Source organism: Stigmatopora argus, chromosome 3 (genome assembly GCF_051989625.1).
Source record: "Stigmatopora argus isolate UIUO_Sarg chromosome 3, RoL_Sarg_1.0, whole genome shotgun sequence".
Lineage (NCBI taxonomy): Eukaryota > Metazoa > Chordata > Actinopteri > Syngnathiformes > Syngnathidae > Stigmatopora > Stigmatopora argus.
The window spans coordinates 12577492-12595785 of record NC_135389.1 but is presented as its reverse complement, the minus strand read 5'-3'; the positions used below and the strand labels follow the sequence as shown (position 1 = coordinate 12595785).

Here is an 18294-nt window from a genome sequence, read left to right as displayed (position 1 = left end):
ACTCGGCAGCGAATCCATTCAGGGATATTCTATAGTAAATTTGAGCTGCTACTGAAAGAGAGAATAAGAAACAACCCAAAATGAGACCACATTCATGTAGCGTGCATAGCGTGTAGGATTAAGATGTGTTTACTTGGAAGATCAAACACCTCACTTTCTCTCCATTAGGCCCCTGAGGCCATTTGTCCCAGGGTTTACCTCCCCCTGGAGACACATTCTTTTTTTCACTATTGCCCAGTTTCAACAATCCCACACATCGTTGTCCTTTTACTGCAGACTCCAAGCATGGCCTGTTTAGACAATAGAGCACGGGGGTTAAAAGTGCACAATGAGGACACAAGCTGAAATAGCAAATATGTGACCTCATTTTGTGTATTCCATTAATAATCGTCATTGAACGTGGTACTGAATTCACCCAGTGTCAGGGATGATGTAGCAGAATGACTCCAAATACATTGCCAAAATAACTCAAGAGTTCATCAGGGATCTCAATGGATTTAGTTAGACAAAGCATGTGGAGTAGGGTAGGAAACAATCTATAATTACGATATTTCTGGCAGCTATTGCATTTTCAATTAGTCGCGATTTTCCTCGAATCAACTGTTAGAGTTAAAATGTCGATAAACATTTAACTTTTGTTTGTTTTACTGGGGGCATGGCAGCAAAGGAACAGCACAATATTTAAATCGGCACAAACCCACTTTCATTTTCATTTTTAAATGACTTACTTGCTTCCTACAAATTTAATTAATCCGTTTTCTCCACTTTGGTGGTTGCTAACCGAACTAATTAAACCTTTGGGGTGATTATTATACGTACCTGGTCAAATGTTCAATGTTGTTTAAAGCTTCCACATTTGGAACGTAACCTTCGATTAAAATGTGTGTTCATTTTTTTAAACACTGTAATTTTGAGACTAATAGCCCACCAAAATTAGCAAGAAAATTGTATTTGTTTAAATATAAGCCACAATGGGAAAAACATTGTTAAAAAACATTAACTGAAAAAGACACACCATCCATGTATATAGGCAAAACTGGACAGTAAGATGCAAGGTCAAGAAATGTTGACCTCCTTGAAAATTCTACATAATTCTCTAAAAAGTTCTCATTTAACAATTCTAAAAAAAATTGCCAATCTGACTTATTTAAAACCGATAAACTTTAGTTTGCTTTGACTTCAAACAATGAGACAAAAGTCTGCAGTGTATTTAAACCTCTGTCTTAAATTGCAAATGTATTTTTGTTAGTTAATTTTCACCATAGTTAACTTGGACGTGTGCACCAAGGCGCATGTAAACGAATGAGGAAAAGCTGAAAGTGCACACAAACAAGGCTTCAGATTTGTCTGCTGATTTCTTGTGACAAGCCTTGGCTCCTGTCTGCATGGGCCTTAATCTGGGCGTTCATCCACCGCACGCCTAATGACGTACTCATCCAACAGTTCACACGGACAACAACAAAAAAACTCGCACAGGCCGCCATCGTTCATCCGTGTCACCACCGAATATTCACGCGTCGCCTCGTGTTTGACTTGGCTGTGAGTTGATCATAAAACAGTGTTTATTGATACTTGTTCACGGTTTAAACGTTTCATGTCAACAAAACTGATTGTCACCGTCGAGCATCAATCAATTCACACTCCCACTTCTTTGTCATATCAATCCAAATATTTTGCCATAAAAGAAGAGTGTTTTTCCAGAAATCAGCAGAGTGATTCAGATGTGGTTCATAACCTGTTAGGAAAGGCTACAAACGTTAAGTTGTTGTACATTCATCCAGGAAAGTCAAAGAATTGTTTCGTGCCTGATGAAAATAAGAAATGAAAAATGTGATGACAGTTTGGGAAAAATAATTAAAAAAGAGAGATTGACTCAAACGATTAAGACAGTAAATGTCACACGCTTGATGATTAGAAAAAATGGCAGGAAACTGTTAAAATTATGAGCTTGTTACCAACATTGTTGCAGATTTATTTCTGATTTGAATTAGGGTTTGTAGCATTAGAGGTCATAAATGTGTAATTTGCTCTTATGTAGTTTTCAGAATATAACTCCAAATGAAATTTTCAGTTTTATCTATTTGTTTATTTATTTATTTTATTTATTTATTTAAGCTATTTCAGATGATGTGTGCGTGCAAGAGTGTGTGAAGATTTGAGACGCGCCAGGGGTCCTTGTTTTCTTTTTTCCAACCAGATGTTGCACGGCAGCCACATTTCTTTGGAACCTTTTGAATCGGCTATTAAATAACCTAAGCAAAACTCTTTTTTTTTGCATCCAATGTTGACAGCATGCATAAAAGGGAAATAAGGGTGCGGCTGAAGAATAAGCAGTGCAGTAAGACTAAAAGGGAGCTTTCATACAGGACAGTACTTTGATCAATCAGGAAAATGGGAAATAAAAGGTGAAAAGCTTCCACATGTTGGGGCTAAAAGGAGAAAACTCATAAACGTGTCATTGTTAAGAAAGGTCCAGTATATTTACAACAGCATTAACATGGTAGTCTTCTTTTTCTGTAAAGGGTCGTGGGTGGTGATGGAGCCTATCACAGCTACCTATGCGCAGTATGCGGTGTAAACCCTGAATGCATTTGGTGTGCAAGATTTAAAATGTCCAAGATTGGAATAAATAAACTCAAAATGCTCAGAATAAAATTAACAGCTCTGGCCTCAGCAGGACATCTCACAGGACATTTTGGTGATGACAGAAAAATGGATTGCTCAAATATTGCCACCCTGAATGTTGACTCGCCATTGTGTTTCTTTCTCCCTTCCAGTCGTCTGGCACAAGCGTCATGGTGGATATTGCCGTGATGGGAGAAGCGCACGGACTGATCACAGACCTGCTGGCTGACCCCTCATTGCCCTCCAACACCTGCACCTCACTGCGGGCTGTCAGCAGCCTGCTCACTACCCAGCTCACCTTCCAGCCGTTGCACCGACCCCGCCCCGCCCCCCTGCTTAATCCCTCGGACGCCTACGTCTGCTCCGACTCCGAGGAGGGACCAGAGAAAGGAGAGAAGACGTCCATCCATAAAGTAAGGGACTTCACATAGGCAACATGTGGTGCAAATGACAAAGAGAGCTTTCAACCCACACATGGAACCTTACAGTTGTCTTTGTGAAGTGTGTAAATTTACCTCGAGATGAAACTGCGGTCCACGTTATTACGGCCGAAACGATTTAAAGGGCACAAAACGTTCGACACACATGTTAATCTTTGAGCCCGACTTGCCGCTAATGGCTGCTGCTGCCTCTCAGACCTTTTAACATCGAATGAAGGAGTGTGTTTTCTTAGAGTTGAGTGAAGAAAAATAGAGCACGTCTACTGCTTGGAGCTCGTTTCTCCTTTTCATAGCCACAGCTGTGTCAACATGACAGATGTGTCCAAGTCAGACACGTGTGTGTGTGTGTATTGCAGAAGAGCAACGAACAACATGGTGCTGAATACGTCTCACGAAAAGGTTAAGAAGACATTGCATGTTAAAAAGTTGGATGTACACGTTAGTTGTTTGGGATATCTTTTAGTATGTATTTGAAGGCAACACCAATTCTGGCTGTCTCCTGATGGAGCATTGTCTCGACTTGCGTGATTCAGCACTTTTTAAAACTCAGCTGAGTCCCAAAGTTGGACTGCACAAAGAGGGAGGTCAGCCATCACAATGTTGTGACACCTCCATTTAAAAATACAAGTCATTTGGGGATGCACAATATTTTTACTGTAGATTTTAAGGGTACAAATTCCCAAGTACTAAGTGTGTTTCATACAGCAGCATTGCCGATTTTTTCAGTGAATATATTTGAATGAGAACATGGATTTAATTGGTGACAATACTTTTGTTAATGTGCGTCGTAGGACTTCAATTCAACTCATCTGCACTCATCAGGTTTTAGACACGTAGATGTGAGGGCAATTTATAATATTTGACAAATGACGAAAGAAAATTTCAATGTGGTATGTCTCGTCTAATACAAACTATAAGACACAACAATTGATAATTGGATTGGATTTCATTTGATTGTGCTGATCTGGGTCAGATGTGGAAATTCAATATTTTATTGCTTATGTAGTGGAGTTACATACGTGTGGCTTATCTTACTAAGTTTTATTTCACTATTACTACACAGATGCTATTGTTAATTGGAGTGAAATTGAGCAAAGCCAGAAGCATCAGTGTGAGCAACCTTGCTTTTAATGGGCTCCTTTACTATACTGAGCCAAAATTTATTGGGTCATCATGCAGAGGACGGAGTGAGAGAGGGAAACACGTTGCCATGTTTCGAGTTTCTTTGCCAAGCTGCAGCATGACATGGAGCACATTGCAGCATCAATAATGTTTTCTTTTGTTTCCACACATTCTCAGAAAAGAAGACCGAGTATGAAAGTAAATGCTTTTTCGTCAAGTTAAAGTTACTCTTAAACCAGATAGTTAACAAATTGGTCTCCTTCTCACTTAGAATATTACAATGTATGACTTCTCCGCAGATAATTCACTGCCAACCCTCCCAGTTCTAATAAATTAGGTGTCTATCATCAACAATGGCAGCCACCGAGGTAAAACAAACACAATTACTCATTCTTGTTCTGATTATTTTTTGTGCAGCGTTTAAGGCGGAGTCTCCACCCGGGTCTCCTGAGGAGGATCTCCTCCACGTGGACCACCACCACCTCCGCCACAGGCCTGCCAACAATTGAGCCGGGGCCTGTGAGGAGGGACCGCAGTGCCAGCATCAAACCCTACCATGAAACACTCACTTGCAGGTAGGCCACCACCACACGGCTCACGTACCCACATAGGCCACCTTTTATTTGAATAGAGCACATTTTGTTCGCTCTATTTCATAAATCCCATGCATCATTAGATCGTATGCAAGACCCCTCGTAATAGCTTTCTCGTTTTTGACATATTACACTGAGGTTATTAGGTTTATTCCCAACGGTGTGGCTGCGATTTAACCGAATGCACCAGCATGACTGCGCAGTCATGGCAGAGTAGTTTGCAGGAAAGAGATGCGTGTATAACCAGAGCCAGAATGGAAAGAAGGCCCACAGGCAAAGGCATTAACCTGAATACGAAGACACGCATAAACTCTCAGCACATTAGTGCTGAAGATCACACAAGAACATGCTCTGTAAATGGGTCCAAATGACTGGGGATGTATATAGATCATTCTGCATTTTGGGTGGTTTTGAAAGTTAAGTTAGCTGCTTTCACGTGACTGCATTTTGTTTGGAAAGTAATGTAAAGCAAGTCAAGAGATAGCTGCTTGCCTAGAAATAATGACGCAGAATTCTTGTTTTACGGCATATTTTGTGATCAGTAAAAAATAATCCCCCCCTTTTTTTACACACAACTTGTTTGTGGCAACTACTCAATTATGTTTGGATGAATTCCGGACAGCTGAGTATGCTTTGAGTTTGTTTCCAAATGCCGTTCAGTCAAGATTCATTTCCAATGATCCCAGCTGTGTGCTTCAATATGATATACAGCAGAGATGACCACACTTTTTTTGCCTAGCCAGCCACTTGAAATGACCACTTTAAAATGATCAATCAATGCAGTGTATTTCTAATCCAGCACACATCCCACTCCCTATTGTCATATCCTGCACTTGGTTCAACTTTACCTGTGTTCAACTGTCCTTGAGAAAGTAGCTTTTATACAATGGGTACTACTATTGTGTTACCACTGTTAATTCGATAAATGTTAAAAAAATGCACTTTTAAAGTCTCTATCTTAACGTCGCCCAGCTCTAATATGCTGGATTGTTCTCTGAATGAACCTGGAGAAAAAAATGTCACTTGTTACCCAATGCATTTGATGGCTTTTACAAGACATGATAATTGAGTTTTTAATAATTTTGAGCTTTGAATTTATGGGTATCCCGTGAAAAACGTATGAGGACTAAACCTGTCAGCAGGCTGTTTGGCTGTGTATTTACACAATGAATGTGCGTTAAACGAAAACAAATAAAATGAATGTAAACACACTGAGAAGCTCTTAAAGGACCCACTTTTACTGCTCTTCAGCTCAACTGTTGAAGGCTCCAGCTTTGACCACTTAAGTAGTGTTGAGTATAAACAAACACCAGGCCCTCCCCCTGTCACCAGAACCCCGCAATTATCACACCCATACTCATTTGGATCCACTCTGTCACCAGTGCTTTTTTGTGGAAAAAACATACATGAAATCGGAGTGTACCGAGAGGCCCAGGTTTAGTTTACTGTCGAAAAGAGTGCTCTCATTTTATTTATTGAATTGAAAAATGTATTGTGCAAGTACTTTTTAAGTGACCCCACACACGCACGCACGCACGCACGCACACACACACAGACACACACACACTGTCGTTGGCCTGTTCAATAACATAATCTCAACGTGTGCCCTGAGGTAACCTGTACCTTTAGAGTTTGACGTGCTGTAATCATGCCTGTAATGTATGAGGCATTGAGGAGAATAGATTGTAGGGAAGAAAAACAAACACATGGCTTCAATTTCCTTCTTACTGCTTCATCATCATATCTTTGAAATCTTAATTAGACATTAGGGCTTTTTTCCTTGCCTCTTGAATATCGCTATTGTGTCATTTTACATGTACTGTTTAGAATTAGAATTAGGAATAACATCAGCCTCAAAGCTACCATACATGTTTTTATTATAAGGTGAGGAAATAGAATATCTTCCATATTGCAGCTGCGGTGCTGTTATCTACTCTACGTCATCTGGCTCAAAGAAAGAGTGGATTACTGGAAGCAGAAAAAAATGGCTCCTGTGTTTACTGTGGTTTGGCTGTTGTCTGGTTGGACCACGAAACAAAGCTAGTTTGTCAGTGAGTTGTGATTGGTTAGACATCAAATCTGCGGCAGAGTGTGAGGAGACGGCGGCAAGGGCCAGCCAGAATAGTCCACAAGCCTTAAAATAAACAAAGGGGAAGGAAAATGTTTCTTTAAAATTTGTTTTTACTGGCCAATTAACTTGATGAACTCCATGCCTTGCACTACGCAATGTGTGAGTCTTTCTGTACTTTAGTAGAATAATATGTGCACTGCATGCCATATTTGGATTTCATTTCATGGTTTGCCAGACATTTTACCCTTAGAAACTAGTTATGTTTGTTTATTGATAAAGTTATCTTTGAGTATTGCAGATCTGTCATATTTCCAAATTATACAGGTTAGGTATACCTAAAAACTTTTACCGCCCATCATCGAAAGGGTTGCGGGGGTTGCTGGAGCCTAACCCAGCTGTCTTCGGGCGAAAGACAGACTACACCCTATACTGGTCGCCAGTCAGTTGTAGGGGACACAGAGAGACAGACAACCACTCACATTGCCACCGAGTTGGAATCGAACCCAGACTTCCCGCAGCAAAGTCAGGCGGAATAACCATCGCACCATCGGGTGGCTGGGTGCAAATGTAATTATTAGTTGTTTTTTTTGTAGCCCATCTGTCACTGAACTTATTAGTCACCAATAGCGGTGAACGGGTTAAATGATGACAAGTATGAAAGAACATAAATTGATACATGGTATCATCTTTATGATGACTAGCAGCCCTTTTTGGTTTTGGCCTTGAAAATCCTGGTTTCGTCTTGACCCCGGACAAACTAGTAGCGCGGATTTGGGATTATTTGTTTAGATCAGCACTTTCCACCACAATCCACAACTCCCATGAATGACTGAAAAAATAAAATGTTACGGTCTTGATCTCGGACCCTGTCGCCTTGAGAATGTAACGTCAGACATCATGTCTAATTTTGGCATTGGGCGAGAAGTTCCTGCTCACGCTCGCATATACACAAGCAATCTTTCCATATGAACAGTACATATACACTTCACTTTACGTACGCTGCTACTAACTATTGTATGTATTGAACAAATACAGTTCACGGAGAAGTCACACCGAGTCAAATACTTGCCCTACAACAATTCTAATGACACCTTGAGTACACTCTTGGTTATTTACAAGAACCTGCGGAGACTCAGGACGTTCTTGCTGTTAAAGCAAAGTCATCTGATACCCGGCAGCATGCGAACACATCCAACGTTGTTATTTTGCTCTCAGAGCTCAATGTCAGTCACTGCGCTTATTCTGCTGCATTAGCAGAATAGAAAGCATGGCTGCCAGATTTTCAACTTTCATTAAAAGTCAAAGCTTTTAAGCCAAGCACTCGTACCTACCTTGTGCAAACCCCTTGACAATAATGCACTAACTGTTCGCCCGCCAAACTATCAAACTATTTTATATTCCACACCTGCTAGACATTACGCGCAGTGGTCCGACCCAGCCGCTCAGACACAACAGAACTCTTTGTCGGGGTCTCGGAACCATTAGTCTAGGGTGGGCACGGCACAGCTCGCCAAACAATCTATCCGAGCTATCCGAGGGAGATAGGGAGACACACTGCATGCCTTTGTGCTCCCTGTGACATCATGCTCCAACGGCAGGCAATTCCTCCGCGTTTCACACCATTTGGAGAGAGCTATTCTAATTGGAAACACCTCCAGCTTGACATTGGCTGCAATGAAGCAACAACGAGGAGTTCCTTGAGGGCTGATCGAGAGGGTACCTGTAGTGCCTAAGATGGACTCACAGCACTCAGATCATAGAATGTTGCCTACCTTGTGTCTACATCCCATTATTTTCCCTAATCTTTTTTTGTCAGTGCACGCATTGCTTGTTCTAGCATAGGAAGAAGCAACAAAAGTAATTAAGTTTTCCTGTCAACATCTTGACATTCAAGACAGACATATTGAAGGGAATTTTTCAGCTCAGTGGCTGACCGTAAAACCTTGTGCGCATTGTTTTTGACAAGTAAACACGTGTACAATTCCACCCCTAGTGTATTTTGTTGAATATGCTCAGCCAATTTGGAGGCCTGTTTTTGATTTTACTTGGTTCCTCCAAGCACTGTGTCGATAATATTTATTTCACCCTTATTATTTCATACAGTTGTGGAAGACCGTACATCAGACTGAGCCATGGTGAGGGCTCCATAGACAAAGGAGACAGGATACCACGCTCAGGTAGACTCAACAGAAGTTGCACTTTTGCTTTAAATGTAGTGTGTATGGAGTAGAGGTTGGTATATACTAATTATTTTTTGACGAGGTTAGGACATTTTTCAAGTTAAGTATTTGATTGTAGCTAATCTTGTTGGGTCATCAATATTTTGTTTTCAAACTTTTCTGGTTCCATTTGTAATGAAATTGTAGTTGTCTATGACTTTACTGTATATATTAGGGTCTGTTGTAGGCCAGGTGTCTGAATCCCTAATTTCATGAGGGTACGATAGAATATTGATTCATTGGGCAAAGATACGATATTTGCAAAATCTCCCATGATTTGAATCTATTCTAAGGCTATCAATTGATTAATACAATATTAGTTGCACATTTGACACATAATTCACGTGAAACCTACAAAAAAAGGCAATTATGTTGCTGAACAAATGTCAAACTTTTACAACTATTCTTTTTAATAAAACAGCATACCTAAATGATGATACCTATTGTATTGTAGACCTCTTAACTAACAAGTGTAAAGTGTATTCAGTAAATAACATTTAAATAGCTCAGGTTTGGCCAAGATGTGTCTGTTTCCTTTAGAACTGTGCAATCATAGTTAAAATAACCATTCAATGAAAGATGATTTTGTTCAAATCAAAGGGCACCGTATAAATCATATGCTTTTCATCAGCCCGCCATGGGACCTCAAGTACCTTTTTTAAAAATAGGAATATCAAAATGCAAACTGCACACTGGGATGATTTTTTCATGAGGAGCTATATTTAGATTGTCTAGCTTGAAAAGTATTGTTCATGTTATTCCATCCCTACATCATGGTGTTCCAAGAACACATGTAATATTAAATCCTACTAAAGCTAAATACAAGACATTTCCTGGAGGCCTCAGACGTGATTTGTTGTTATTGCCTCTTCTAATAGCCGAAGATCAAGTGGTTGTGTCATCAGATTATGACAGTACCCACGAAGCCAATCACAGTGACAGCAGTGATGTAGCGCACACCGAGGAGGACACAGAAGAAGGAAAAATCTCCCAGAATGTCATTCTCCACCCACTAATATCTCCTGAGGTAAGAGAGGAAGCCGTAAAGACCCTCAAATAGCCCTAGGGGTCAAGAGTGCTCCACGTGGTATAAGTGTAATGAATAAACCCCTTTTCATCATGTGTCACTTCCATAGGACAAACCTATTCTGGCCCCTGAGCCGCTATTAATGGAAGATTTAGAGCCGATGATGAGTCAGCTGAACAATTGGAACTTTCCCATCTTCAGCTTGATGGAGAAGACGAATGGAAAATGTGGGCGGATCCTCAGTCAGGTTAGTAGCGTAGCATTGCAGTGCAACGGGTGTGAATGAGCATATCTCAAAGTACTTGTAGAGAAAGTGCAGGATTCACCTGGCCAACTAATTGCAAGACATAACATTTACACACAGACACTAATAGCAATTTAGATGCCTCAATGAATTTCACATCTTTTTGGAGATTGGGAGAACATGCAAACTCCTCCCGGGAAAGCCACTTTCCAGGCAACGCGTTATATTTGGGCTCTAGTTTGTTTCATCCAAATTTTAAATGTAGCTTTAGGTATGTATGTAGATGTGAGCAATTTAATCTAGTTCTGTGAATTTCAAAACGGTTAAATATGCGGCTGAATAATTTGCTTGTGTGGTGGTGAACTACTTTTTGTTATTTAAACTACATATAATACAGCCAAATAACCCTTTCCATGATCTCCTGAAACAAAAATATTAGAATGTTTTATTGTTGTCATCACGTAAATGATTATTAATATTCATTCATTTTCCGAACCACGTTATCCTCATTAGGGTCGCGGGGGGTGCTGGAGCCTATCCCAGCTGACTCCGGGCCAGAGGCAGGGAACACCCTGAATCGGTGTCCAGGGCACAAGGAGACGGACCACCATGCACATTCACACCCATACCTAGGGGCAATTTAGAGTGCCCAATCAGCCTACCGTGCATGTCTTTGGAATGTGGGAGGAAACCCACACAGGCCCAGGGAGAACATGCAAACTCCACACAGGTGGACCAACCTGGATTTGAACCCAGGACCCTAGAGCTGTGAGGCTGATGCGCTGATCACTAACCCGCTGGGCCGCCTGATTATTAACATTCATTCATTTTCCCTACCACATACCCTCACAAGGATCAAGGGGGTGCTGGAGCTTATCCCAGCCAACCAGTAGGCAGGGGAGACCCGGAATTGATTGGCAGCCAGTCACAGGGCACACTGAGACGAACAAACATTCTCGCTCACACTCATACCTAGTGTTCACACACTGGGGATTGAACCCTCGATCTCAGAACTGTGAGGCAGTTGGGCTAACTACTGGGTCACCATGCCGCCCTTAATAATTATCATCATTAAAAAAAATTCCCAACAGTTTTTAGAAATTCTTGTTTCGTCTTGAATTTCTAATTTCTGTGAAGTGCAAGGATACACTTAGTTTGTCTATCATTTCAGGCACTAGTGGGGTGTATGGAGTTTGCTATTTTCCTTGTTCTTGTAGAGTTTAGCTAGGAGAAACACCATCTTGCCAATGACACGTTGAGGAAAAGCAATATAGCAATTGAACAGATTTTGATGATGTATGTCCCCTCCCCAGGTCTCTTACAGGCTTTTTGAGGACACCGGATTGTTTCAGACATTCAAAATTCCAATCCAAGAATTCATGAACTACTTCCACGCCCTTGAAAATGGTTACAGAAATATACCATGTAAGCGCATACACATCCTCTCTGCCTTTGTTAAATTTTGGAGCTTCACACAGTTAATTGGGTTAAACTTTGGATTTATGAAGCAACTCAACACTGCACTCTGGTGGAGAAATAACTCTGACTGTAAACTATTGTCTGACCCAGATCATAACAGGGTGCATGCCACAGATGTGCTCCATGCAGTTTGGTACCTCACCACACAGCCGGTTCCGGGTCTGCCCAGCCTTGTTGCTGACCACAGCTCTGCTAGTGACTCAGGTGAGTTCTTCAGAATGCACGCACATCTTGTCAAGATCATTAATTGTCATCCAGCGTTATGCTTTTTGAATTGGTTTCACTTAGCCTTACATTTTGCATATTCTCCCCGTGCATAACTATATGTATAAACTCAGTGGGATGGCAGTGAATTATTTCTTCAGGGTGATTGATGGTGAAAGGCGTCCAATCCATTTGGACTGGGAGGAGCTGTCAGTGAATGTTAACCTTGGCTACCAACTTGGAATTCACAGTTGAGCAGCCTTAGACAATCCTCCATGTGAAAATATGCAAATGCTGTAAAAACACGTCTTTGGCACTGAATAGGTTAGGAGTCTTTAAATAATAATTTAAATAAGCATTTGAATATATGTAGTAATATTAAGATGACTTTTAGTGAGTATTTCAGTAAATTTATGAGTATTTCATCGGTGTTATGCGGTAACATTGGTAACTTTTATCAAATATTCTGTTGCATTTTTGTGAATCTAAATATATTAAGGTCACTTTAGATTAAGAGTACATTTAGTGTTTAAATCACGTCTTATGTACACACTTGGAAGTACGATAATTTAAACTATTTTCATGTTGGTGCTACTTGGAGAACGAAAGTATTTTCAAGGGTGGTAATTTTGAGACCCAGTGGTATAGTCCCGTAGGACCCACGTGTTTGCAGCTGAGTACGTACCCCGTCTTTTCCCCTTTATTTCCAGTACTGTATCAATTGGATTATTGTAGATTTTTTTAAAAAATCAAGTTTGGTTTTTTTCCATTAATTAAAATGGGTTTTTAAAAATAATGTTTCTTTTGTCTTTCCACTGGTTGTTTTGCTATTTCAAACTATTTTTTTTCCCTTTCCCACCTATCCAGAGCCTTACTATACAGTAAGTTACCTCGTTAATGCTTTTGAGAGAAACCTTTAGGAGTTTAATTTTTCTACTCTTCAAAGTTTGTCTGATCTTATTCCAGCTTAGGGCGCTTCCATTGAGAAAACTATTTGAAGTCCCAAGCAGCATGAAATTGGAGGCAGATTAGAATTTCTTCACAACCATATTTTCATACCCTCATTTGTATGCCTTACCAAGACGTTCCCTTTGATCCAAAAGCGAGTGGATTCGTGAATTCAAAACTTTGTTTCTTGGTGCGCACATTGAATAAACCAAGTGTGTGTGCTTAAGAATTTGTACCCTCAAAGCACAACAATAGATGAGTGTTTGTGGATACTGCACTACCCTATGTTTCACCTTACCCCCTACCTCTGCTTCCCCCACGGCCAGACTCAGACAGCGGAATAACTCACAGTCATATGGGCTTCCTGGTGTCAAAGACGTACACTGTGTCAGAGGATGGTTATGGCTGCTTGTCGGGCCTCATACCAGCCCTGGAGCTTATGGCTCTCTATGTGGCCGCTGCGATGCACGACTACGATCACCCAGGGCGGACTAACGCTTTCCTCGTAGCTACCAGCGCCCCACAGGTAAATTACATTACTACATTCTACAGTATCTTTGCAAGTGTTGTCAAATTTATTGTGTCTGTGCAGGCAGTGCTCTACAATGACCGCTCGGTTTTGGAAAACCACCACGCTGCCTCGGCATGGAACCTCTTGTTGTCACGACCGGAGTTCAACTTCCTCCTCAACTTGGATCATAGAGAGTTCAAGCGGTTCCGTTTCCTGGTCATTGAGGCCATTCTGGCCACAGATTTAAAGAAGCACTTTGATTTTTTGGCAGAATTCAATGCTAAGGTATATATGCTATGGATATCCATGGGGACGCAAAAATGTAAGGATACCTTACATTTTCAAAATTTTAATTGAATTCTTTCATTCATTGTCAGTTATCACTTCACACATGTGCATGTTAACGACAGTCTAATAATAAGTCAGTTTATTTACCAATATACCTGCCAAGGATTTTAAAATGAAACTTACAGTTCATTAGGTATTTGGGTAAAAGTCAAAAGTAATGTTTTTCCGTTGATTCCCATAGGTGGGGGATGATCCTTCTTCAGGTATTGATTGGTCCAATGAGAATGACAGGTTGCTGGTCTGCCAGATGTGCATAAAGTTGGCTGACATCAACGGACCTCTAAAGTGTAAGGACTTGCATCTCCAGTGGACAGAAGGCATTGTCAATGAGTTCTATGAACAGGTGGGAGGAACCTGCTCCATCGGTGGCACATATTTCTGTTTGCAACCTTGTGCTAATGAGGGTCGTGCTGTACGCAGGGTGACGAAGAGGCAAGTCAGGGTCTCCCCATTAGCCCTTTCATGGACAGAGCCGCACCGCAGTTGGCCAAACTCCAGGAGTCGTTCATCACGCACATCGTGGGACCCTTGTGCAATTCTTATGACTCGGCCTGCCTCATGCCGGGACGGTGGGTGGAACCCAGGGTACATGTGGAGGAACCTGAGAGTACAGAGAATGAGGAGGAGGAGGAGGAAGATACAGCGGAGGAAGATGCATCCACCAGCTCGGAGTCATCACGTAAAGCCATTGCGCTTAATTTGGAGTGAATGATGGTGTTTCCATGCCGCTGATGCCGATAAACGTCCAAACCATTTGAATTTGGGAGTCATCATTCATTGCCAGGCAGCACAGTTAAAATCGACTGGACATTTATCACTGTCCGGCGTAGCGAGTGGATGAACCCTATTTACAAATTTAGAATTCAATGTACAACAGCCTTAGAAATTCAAACATAGCACATAATTCGTGAATAGTAATGAGTGTGCTGTGTGTGAAATAGTATTTTAACATCACGCTGATTCAATGAAGTGTACATTTAAGAATGTTTGCATTCTAGGATGATCCTGGCTGTTATACATTGTGGTCACTCATTTATTTAAGCACTTCATTTCTATTGTTTTATCTCAGAGAAAGCAGCCAAGAAGAGGAGGAAAGTGTTCTGTCAGATCACGCATCACCTGATGGAGAACCACGAGATGTGGAAGAAAGTGATCGGGGAGGAGGCGCAGAAGCAGGGCCAAGGAGCAGAGTCTATCCACGGGAACAGTGTAGCGGACCTGAGTTTAGCTACACATGAGGAGGAAGAGGAGCCAGGCAGCAGAGAGGAGCCAGTTGAAGGTGAGGATCCCGAGGAAGGAGCGGAGGAACCCGACTGGCCTGCACCTACGCAAGACCCGCAGTGACAGAAACGTTCAGGAATTGGACAAGTATTTTTTTGCTTTCTTACACTAATTTACTGAATCCTGTTTTTGCCAGCACATCACTTTAGACACAACACTGTAGATTGGGAAATTTGTGCCTACAAAGAAAAAAAAAACAGGGTGGGAAATTTTGTGCTTTACACATTTTGTCAAAATATTTGACTTCACCAAACATTTAATTAAAGGAGCTGTCGGTCTTGCAATATGAGATTATGCATGTACTTTGAAACACAGACTCTTTTGTTACTGTCAAGACAAGAGGCACACTGGCTATACAGACCTCAACCATAGTGTGGTAACACAGGACTGCTAAGATTTGCTGCCAATTTATACAGTACATCCTTATTTTCTGAATGCAATTATACCTAGACATGGACACTTGTACTTGTGCTTCAGTTTCAGCAGGAATTTTTGAGTGTGGGTAAAAAAAATGCTCCATAATATCTTTATGGCATATAAAATAAGGCAATCCAGTGAGGAGCATTGGTGTAACTGTCATTTCATTAAACTCGGCCAACATGAATTACTCACACAATAAAATATTTGTAAATGTTATACTTCACATTTTTTAAGTACTGTATACACATGTATGTTTAAATCCAGATGCTTCATTCTCATCACACTCCCACTGTCGTAGTCATGTAATACATGAATGAGGTTCGCCTTTTGTGTCATAGTGGTAGAAAGTACAAAATACTTGAAATTCAAAGGCATTCAGAATTGACACCGTAACAATTTTGGAAAGATTAGTAAAAAAAGGGAATAATCTAGTAAAAAGTCAAATGCAATGTAGCAAATTTCAAGTGTAGACAGTCACATCAATGAGAGTAGAAAAAAAGACTATAAATGGACAATTTGATTAACATATTTGCTTGTAATTTACAGTGATAGACGTCCAATCCTTTTGACTGGGGTGTCCGGCAGATACGAGACGACTAACGCAATACCTTTTTATTTTTGTCTTATTTCTTCATGGCTCTGAATTTTTTATTCTCTGTGTGTACCAAATTCCTCCATATGTGAACCTTTAACCCTCAGGAAACTTTCCACTGTTGAGATTCAACGCTAAAGCTCTTCTCTGACCTGCGCAGACAGCAAAATGCATGCTGTGATATTATTGCAAGCTAGTACTTTACATGATGTCCTTAACTCACATAGCACAGGAAATATGAATCAGGGAGCAAAGTTAAGAACAACCATAATTGTAACCACGATGAGTCCAGACTGAAAAATCGAATCAACTACTGTAAGTTGATGCCTCAGAAAATTGGCATTCGGAAATGTTTGCCACATTGATAGTGATATTGTAGGCCTTTATGCATATTTGGGTGATTTGTGCCAAAACGCATGTTAATTAAATCTGAGAAGTAATTATTCACTTTTGAAGTTGGATATATGACTTTGCTCTCTTACAATTGGTTTTGTAAGAACAAAACAAATTATTTCTATGGAAAATAATGTCAATCATCACAAATTGAAAGCTGAATTTGGAGCAAAAATGCCCCAAAGAAAGAATGTGTCATTGACTTTGGTAGACATCATTCCGATGACTTCACATAAGATTGTTCCTTTCAGATTCATATTAGCAAGCTTATTGCTGCCCTAGTTCCATTTCAATATATATGCCACAGCGGGTGCTTCCACAAGGATCAATTTGACTGCTTAGTGAATGTATATTATTCCACGACAATGCTCGTTTCATCTTACTGTCCAATTGCAAAGGTGTATATGACCAATGCTGTCCTGTTTCTGAAGCTGCTTTCTGGCAGCCAGTACGTTCGTACACTTAGTAAATATTGGTAAGGTGATGCATTCAGTTCCTCTGAGGTGCTCAGATGAAATAGTTGCTCTCCAAAGACCCTGTGTTCATACAGTATTTCTCCTTGTGCTTCCACTCTGACCTAACAGCTGCTTTGTATTCATCTTCAATGCCAACAATAGACTCTTTTTTTAACATTCATTGCACAATTGTCACCTCGTCACAAAAACAATTAAATTGCTTTGGAGGTAGAGAAGGTAATAATAATGATTTAAGTCGATGTGTTACATCATTTGTCTTCTTTCCTTTTAGTCAATCATCACACACTTATAGTAAGTATAATTGTATTCACGAGAGCTAAACCAGCTTTAAAAAAATGCATCAGTAAAATTGTTTGATATTTTTGTATAGCATCAACATAATCATATAGTAAGTATGTTTGCTCTCACCAGTACATTGCACTTACCATGTCTACTCAGAATATTTTGTCCAAATACACAGTTTTTCCCTTACAGGGTGATGCTCCATTTTGTACAACATGAATATACACTGTACAGTAAAGACAATTTAAAACTACAAAAACATTTTTAGAGAAGCATTATTTATTTTTACCATTTTGTAATTTAGACACTATACTGTGGCTTCGATATTGCCAGACTTACTGGAAGTGCCTATTGGTATGAATCATATATGGATATATTTGAAGATCATTAGAAATTGTCACACATTGATCTAAGTTGATGTTGTAATGTGAATACATTCAATTATAAGACAGAAGTTCTGTGGAATTCCTGTGTTTGTCTTTACTAGCCTGGAAACATGATGAATTGATTACATGATGTAAAATGCTGAATGTAATGTATGCTGCCATGTTAACAATGCAAGCAAGCCGATGCATATATGGAATAATTAAAATAGCTGAGGTGAGTGGCATCAACAATGACCTTGGCGGCCCAGCGGATGAGTTGTTAGCGCTTCGGCCTCATAGTGGGGGACCCGGGTTCAAATCCAGCTTTGTCTAAATGTGTGGAGTTTGCATGTTCTCCTGAGGCCTGCGTGGGTTTTCTTGGGGTGCTCTGGTTTCCTCCCACATTCCAAAGACGTGCATGGTAGGCTGATTGCACACTTCAAATTGCCCCTGGGTGTGGGTGAGTGCATGGTTGTCTGTCTCCTTGTGCCCTGCGATCGGCTGGGATAGGCTCCAGCATCCCCCGTGACTCTAATGAGGATAAAGCGGTTCAGAAAATGAGATGAAATGAGTAAGGCTTTTATTTATTTTTAAAAAATGACCATGTATAGTAAGGTTTTTTTTACTTAAAAAATGACCATCCATATTAAGGCT

General features: G+C 40.5%; 1 protein-coding gene across 1 annotated transcript in view; it reads left to right on the top strand.

Annotated features, from left to right (window-relative positions):
• LOC144071792 (cGMP-inhibited 3',5'-cyclic phosphodiesterase 3A-like) overlaps positions 1-17740 on the top strand; it is a 59535-nt gene extending 41795 nt beyond the window's left edge. The window contains exons 3-14 of the mRNA XM_077597199.1: positions 2778-3038; positions 4605-4762; positions 8955-9028; positions 9949-10097; positions 10207-10344; positions 11655-11766; positions 11911-12024; positions 13299-13498; positions 13565-13768; positions 14013-14174; positions 14252-14510; positions 14901-17740. Coding sequence (XP_077453325.1) covers positions 2778-3038; positions 4605-4762; positions 8955-9028; positions 9949-10097; positions 10207-10344; positions 11655-11766; positions 11911-12024; positions 13299-13498; positions 13565-13768; positions 14013-14174; positions 14252-14510; positions 14901-15175 — 2106 coding nt within the window. The 3' untranslated portion in view covers positions 15176-17740. The remainder of the gene's footprint in view (positions 1-2777; positions 3039-4604; positions 4763-8954; positions 9029-9948; positions 10098-10206; positions 10345-11654; positions 11767-11910; positions 12025-13298; positions 13499-13564; positions 13769-14012; positions 14175-14251; positions 14511-14900) is intronic.
• The last annotated feature ends 554 nt before the right edge of the window (positions 17741-18294 follow it).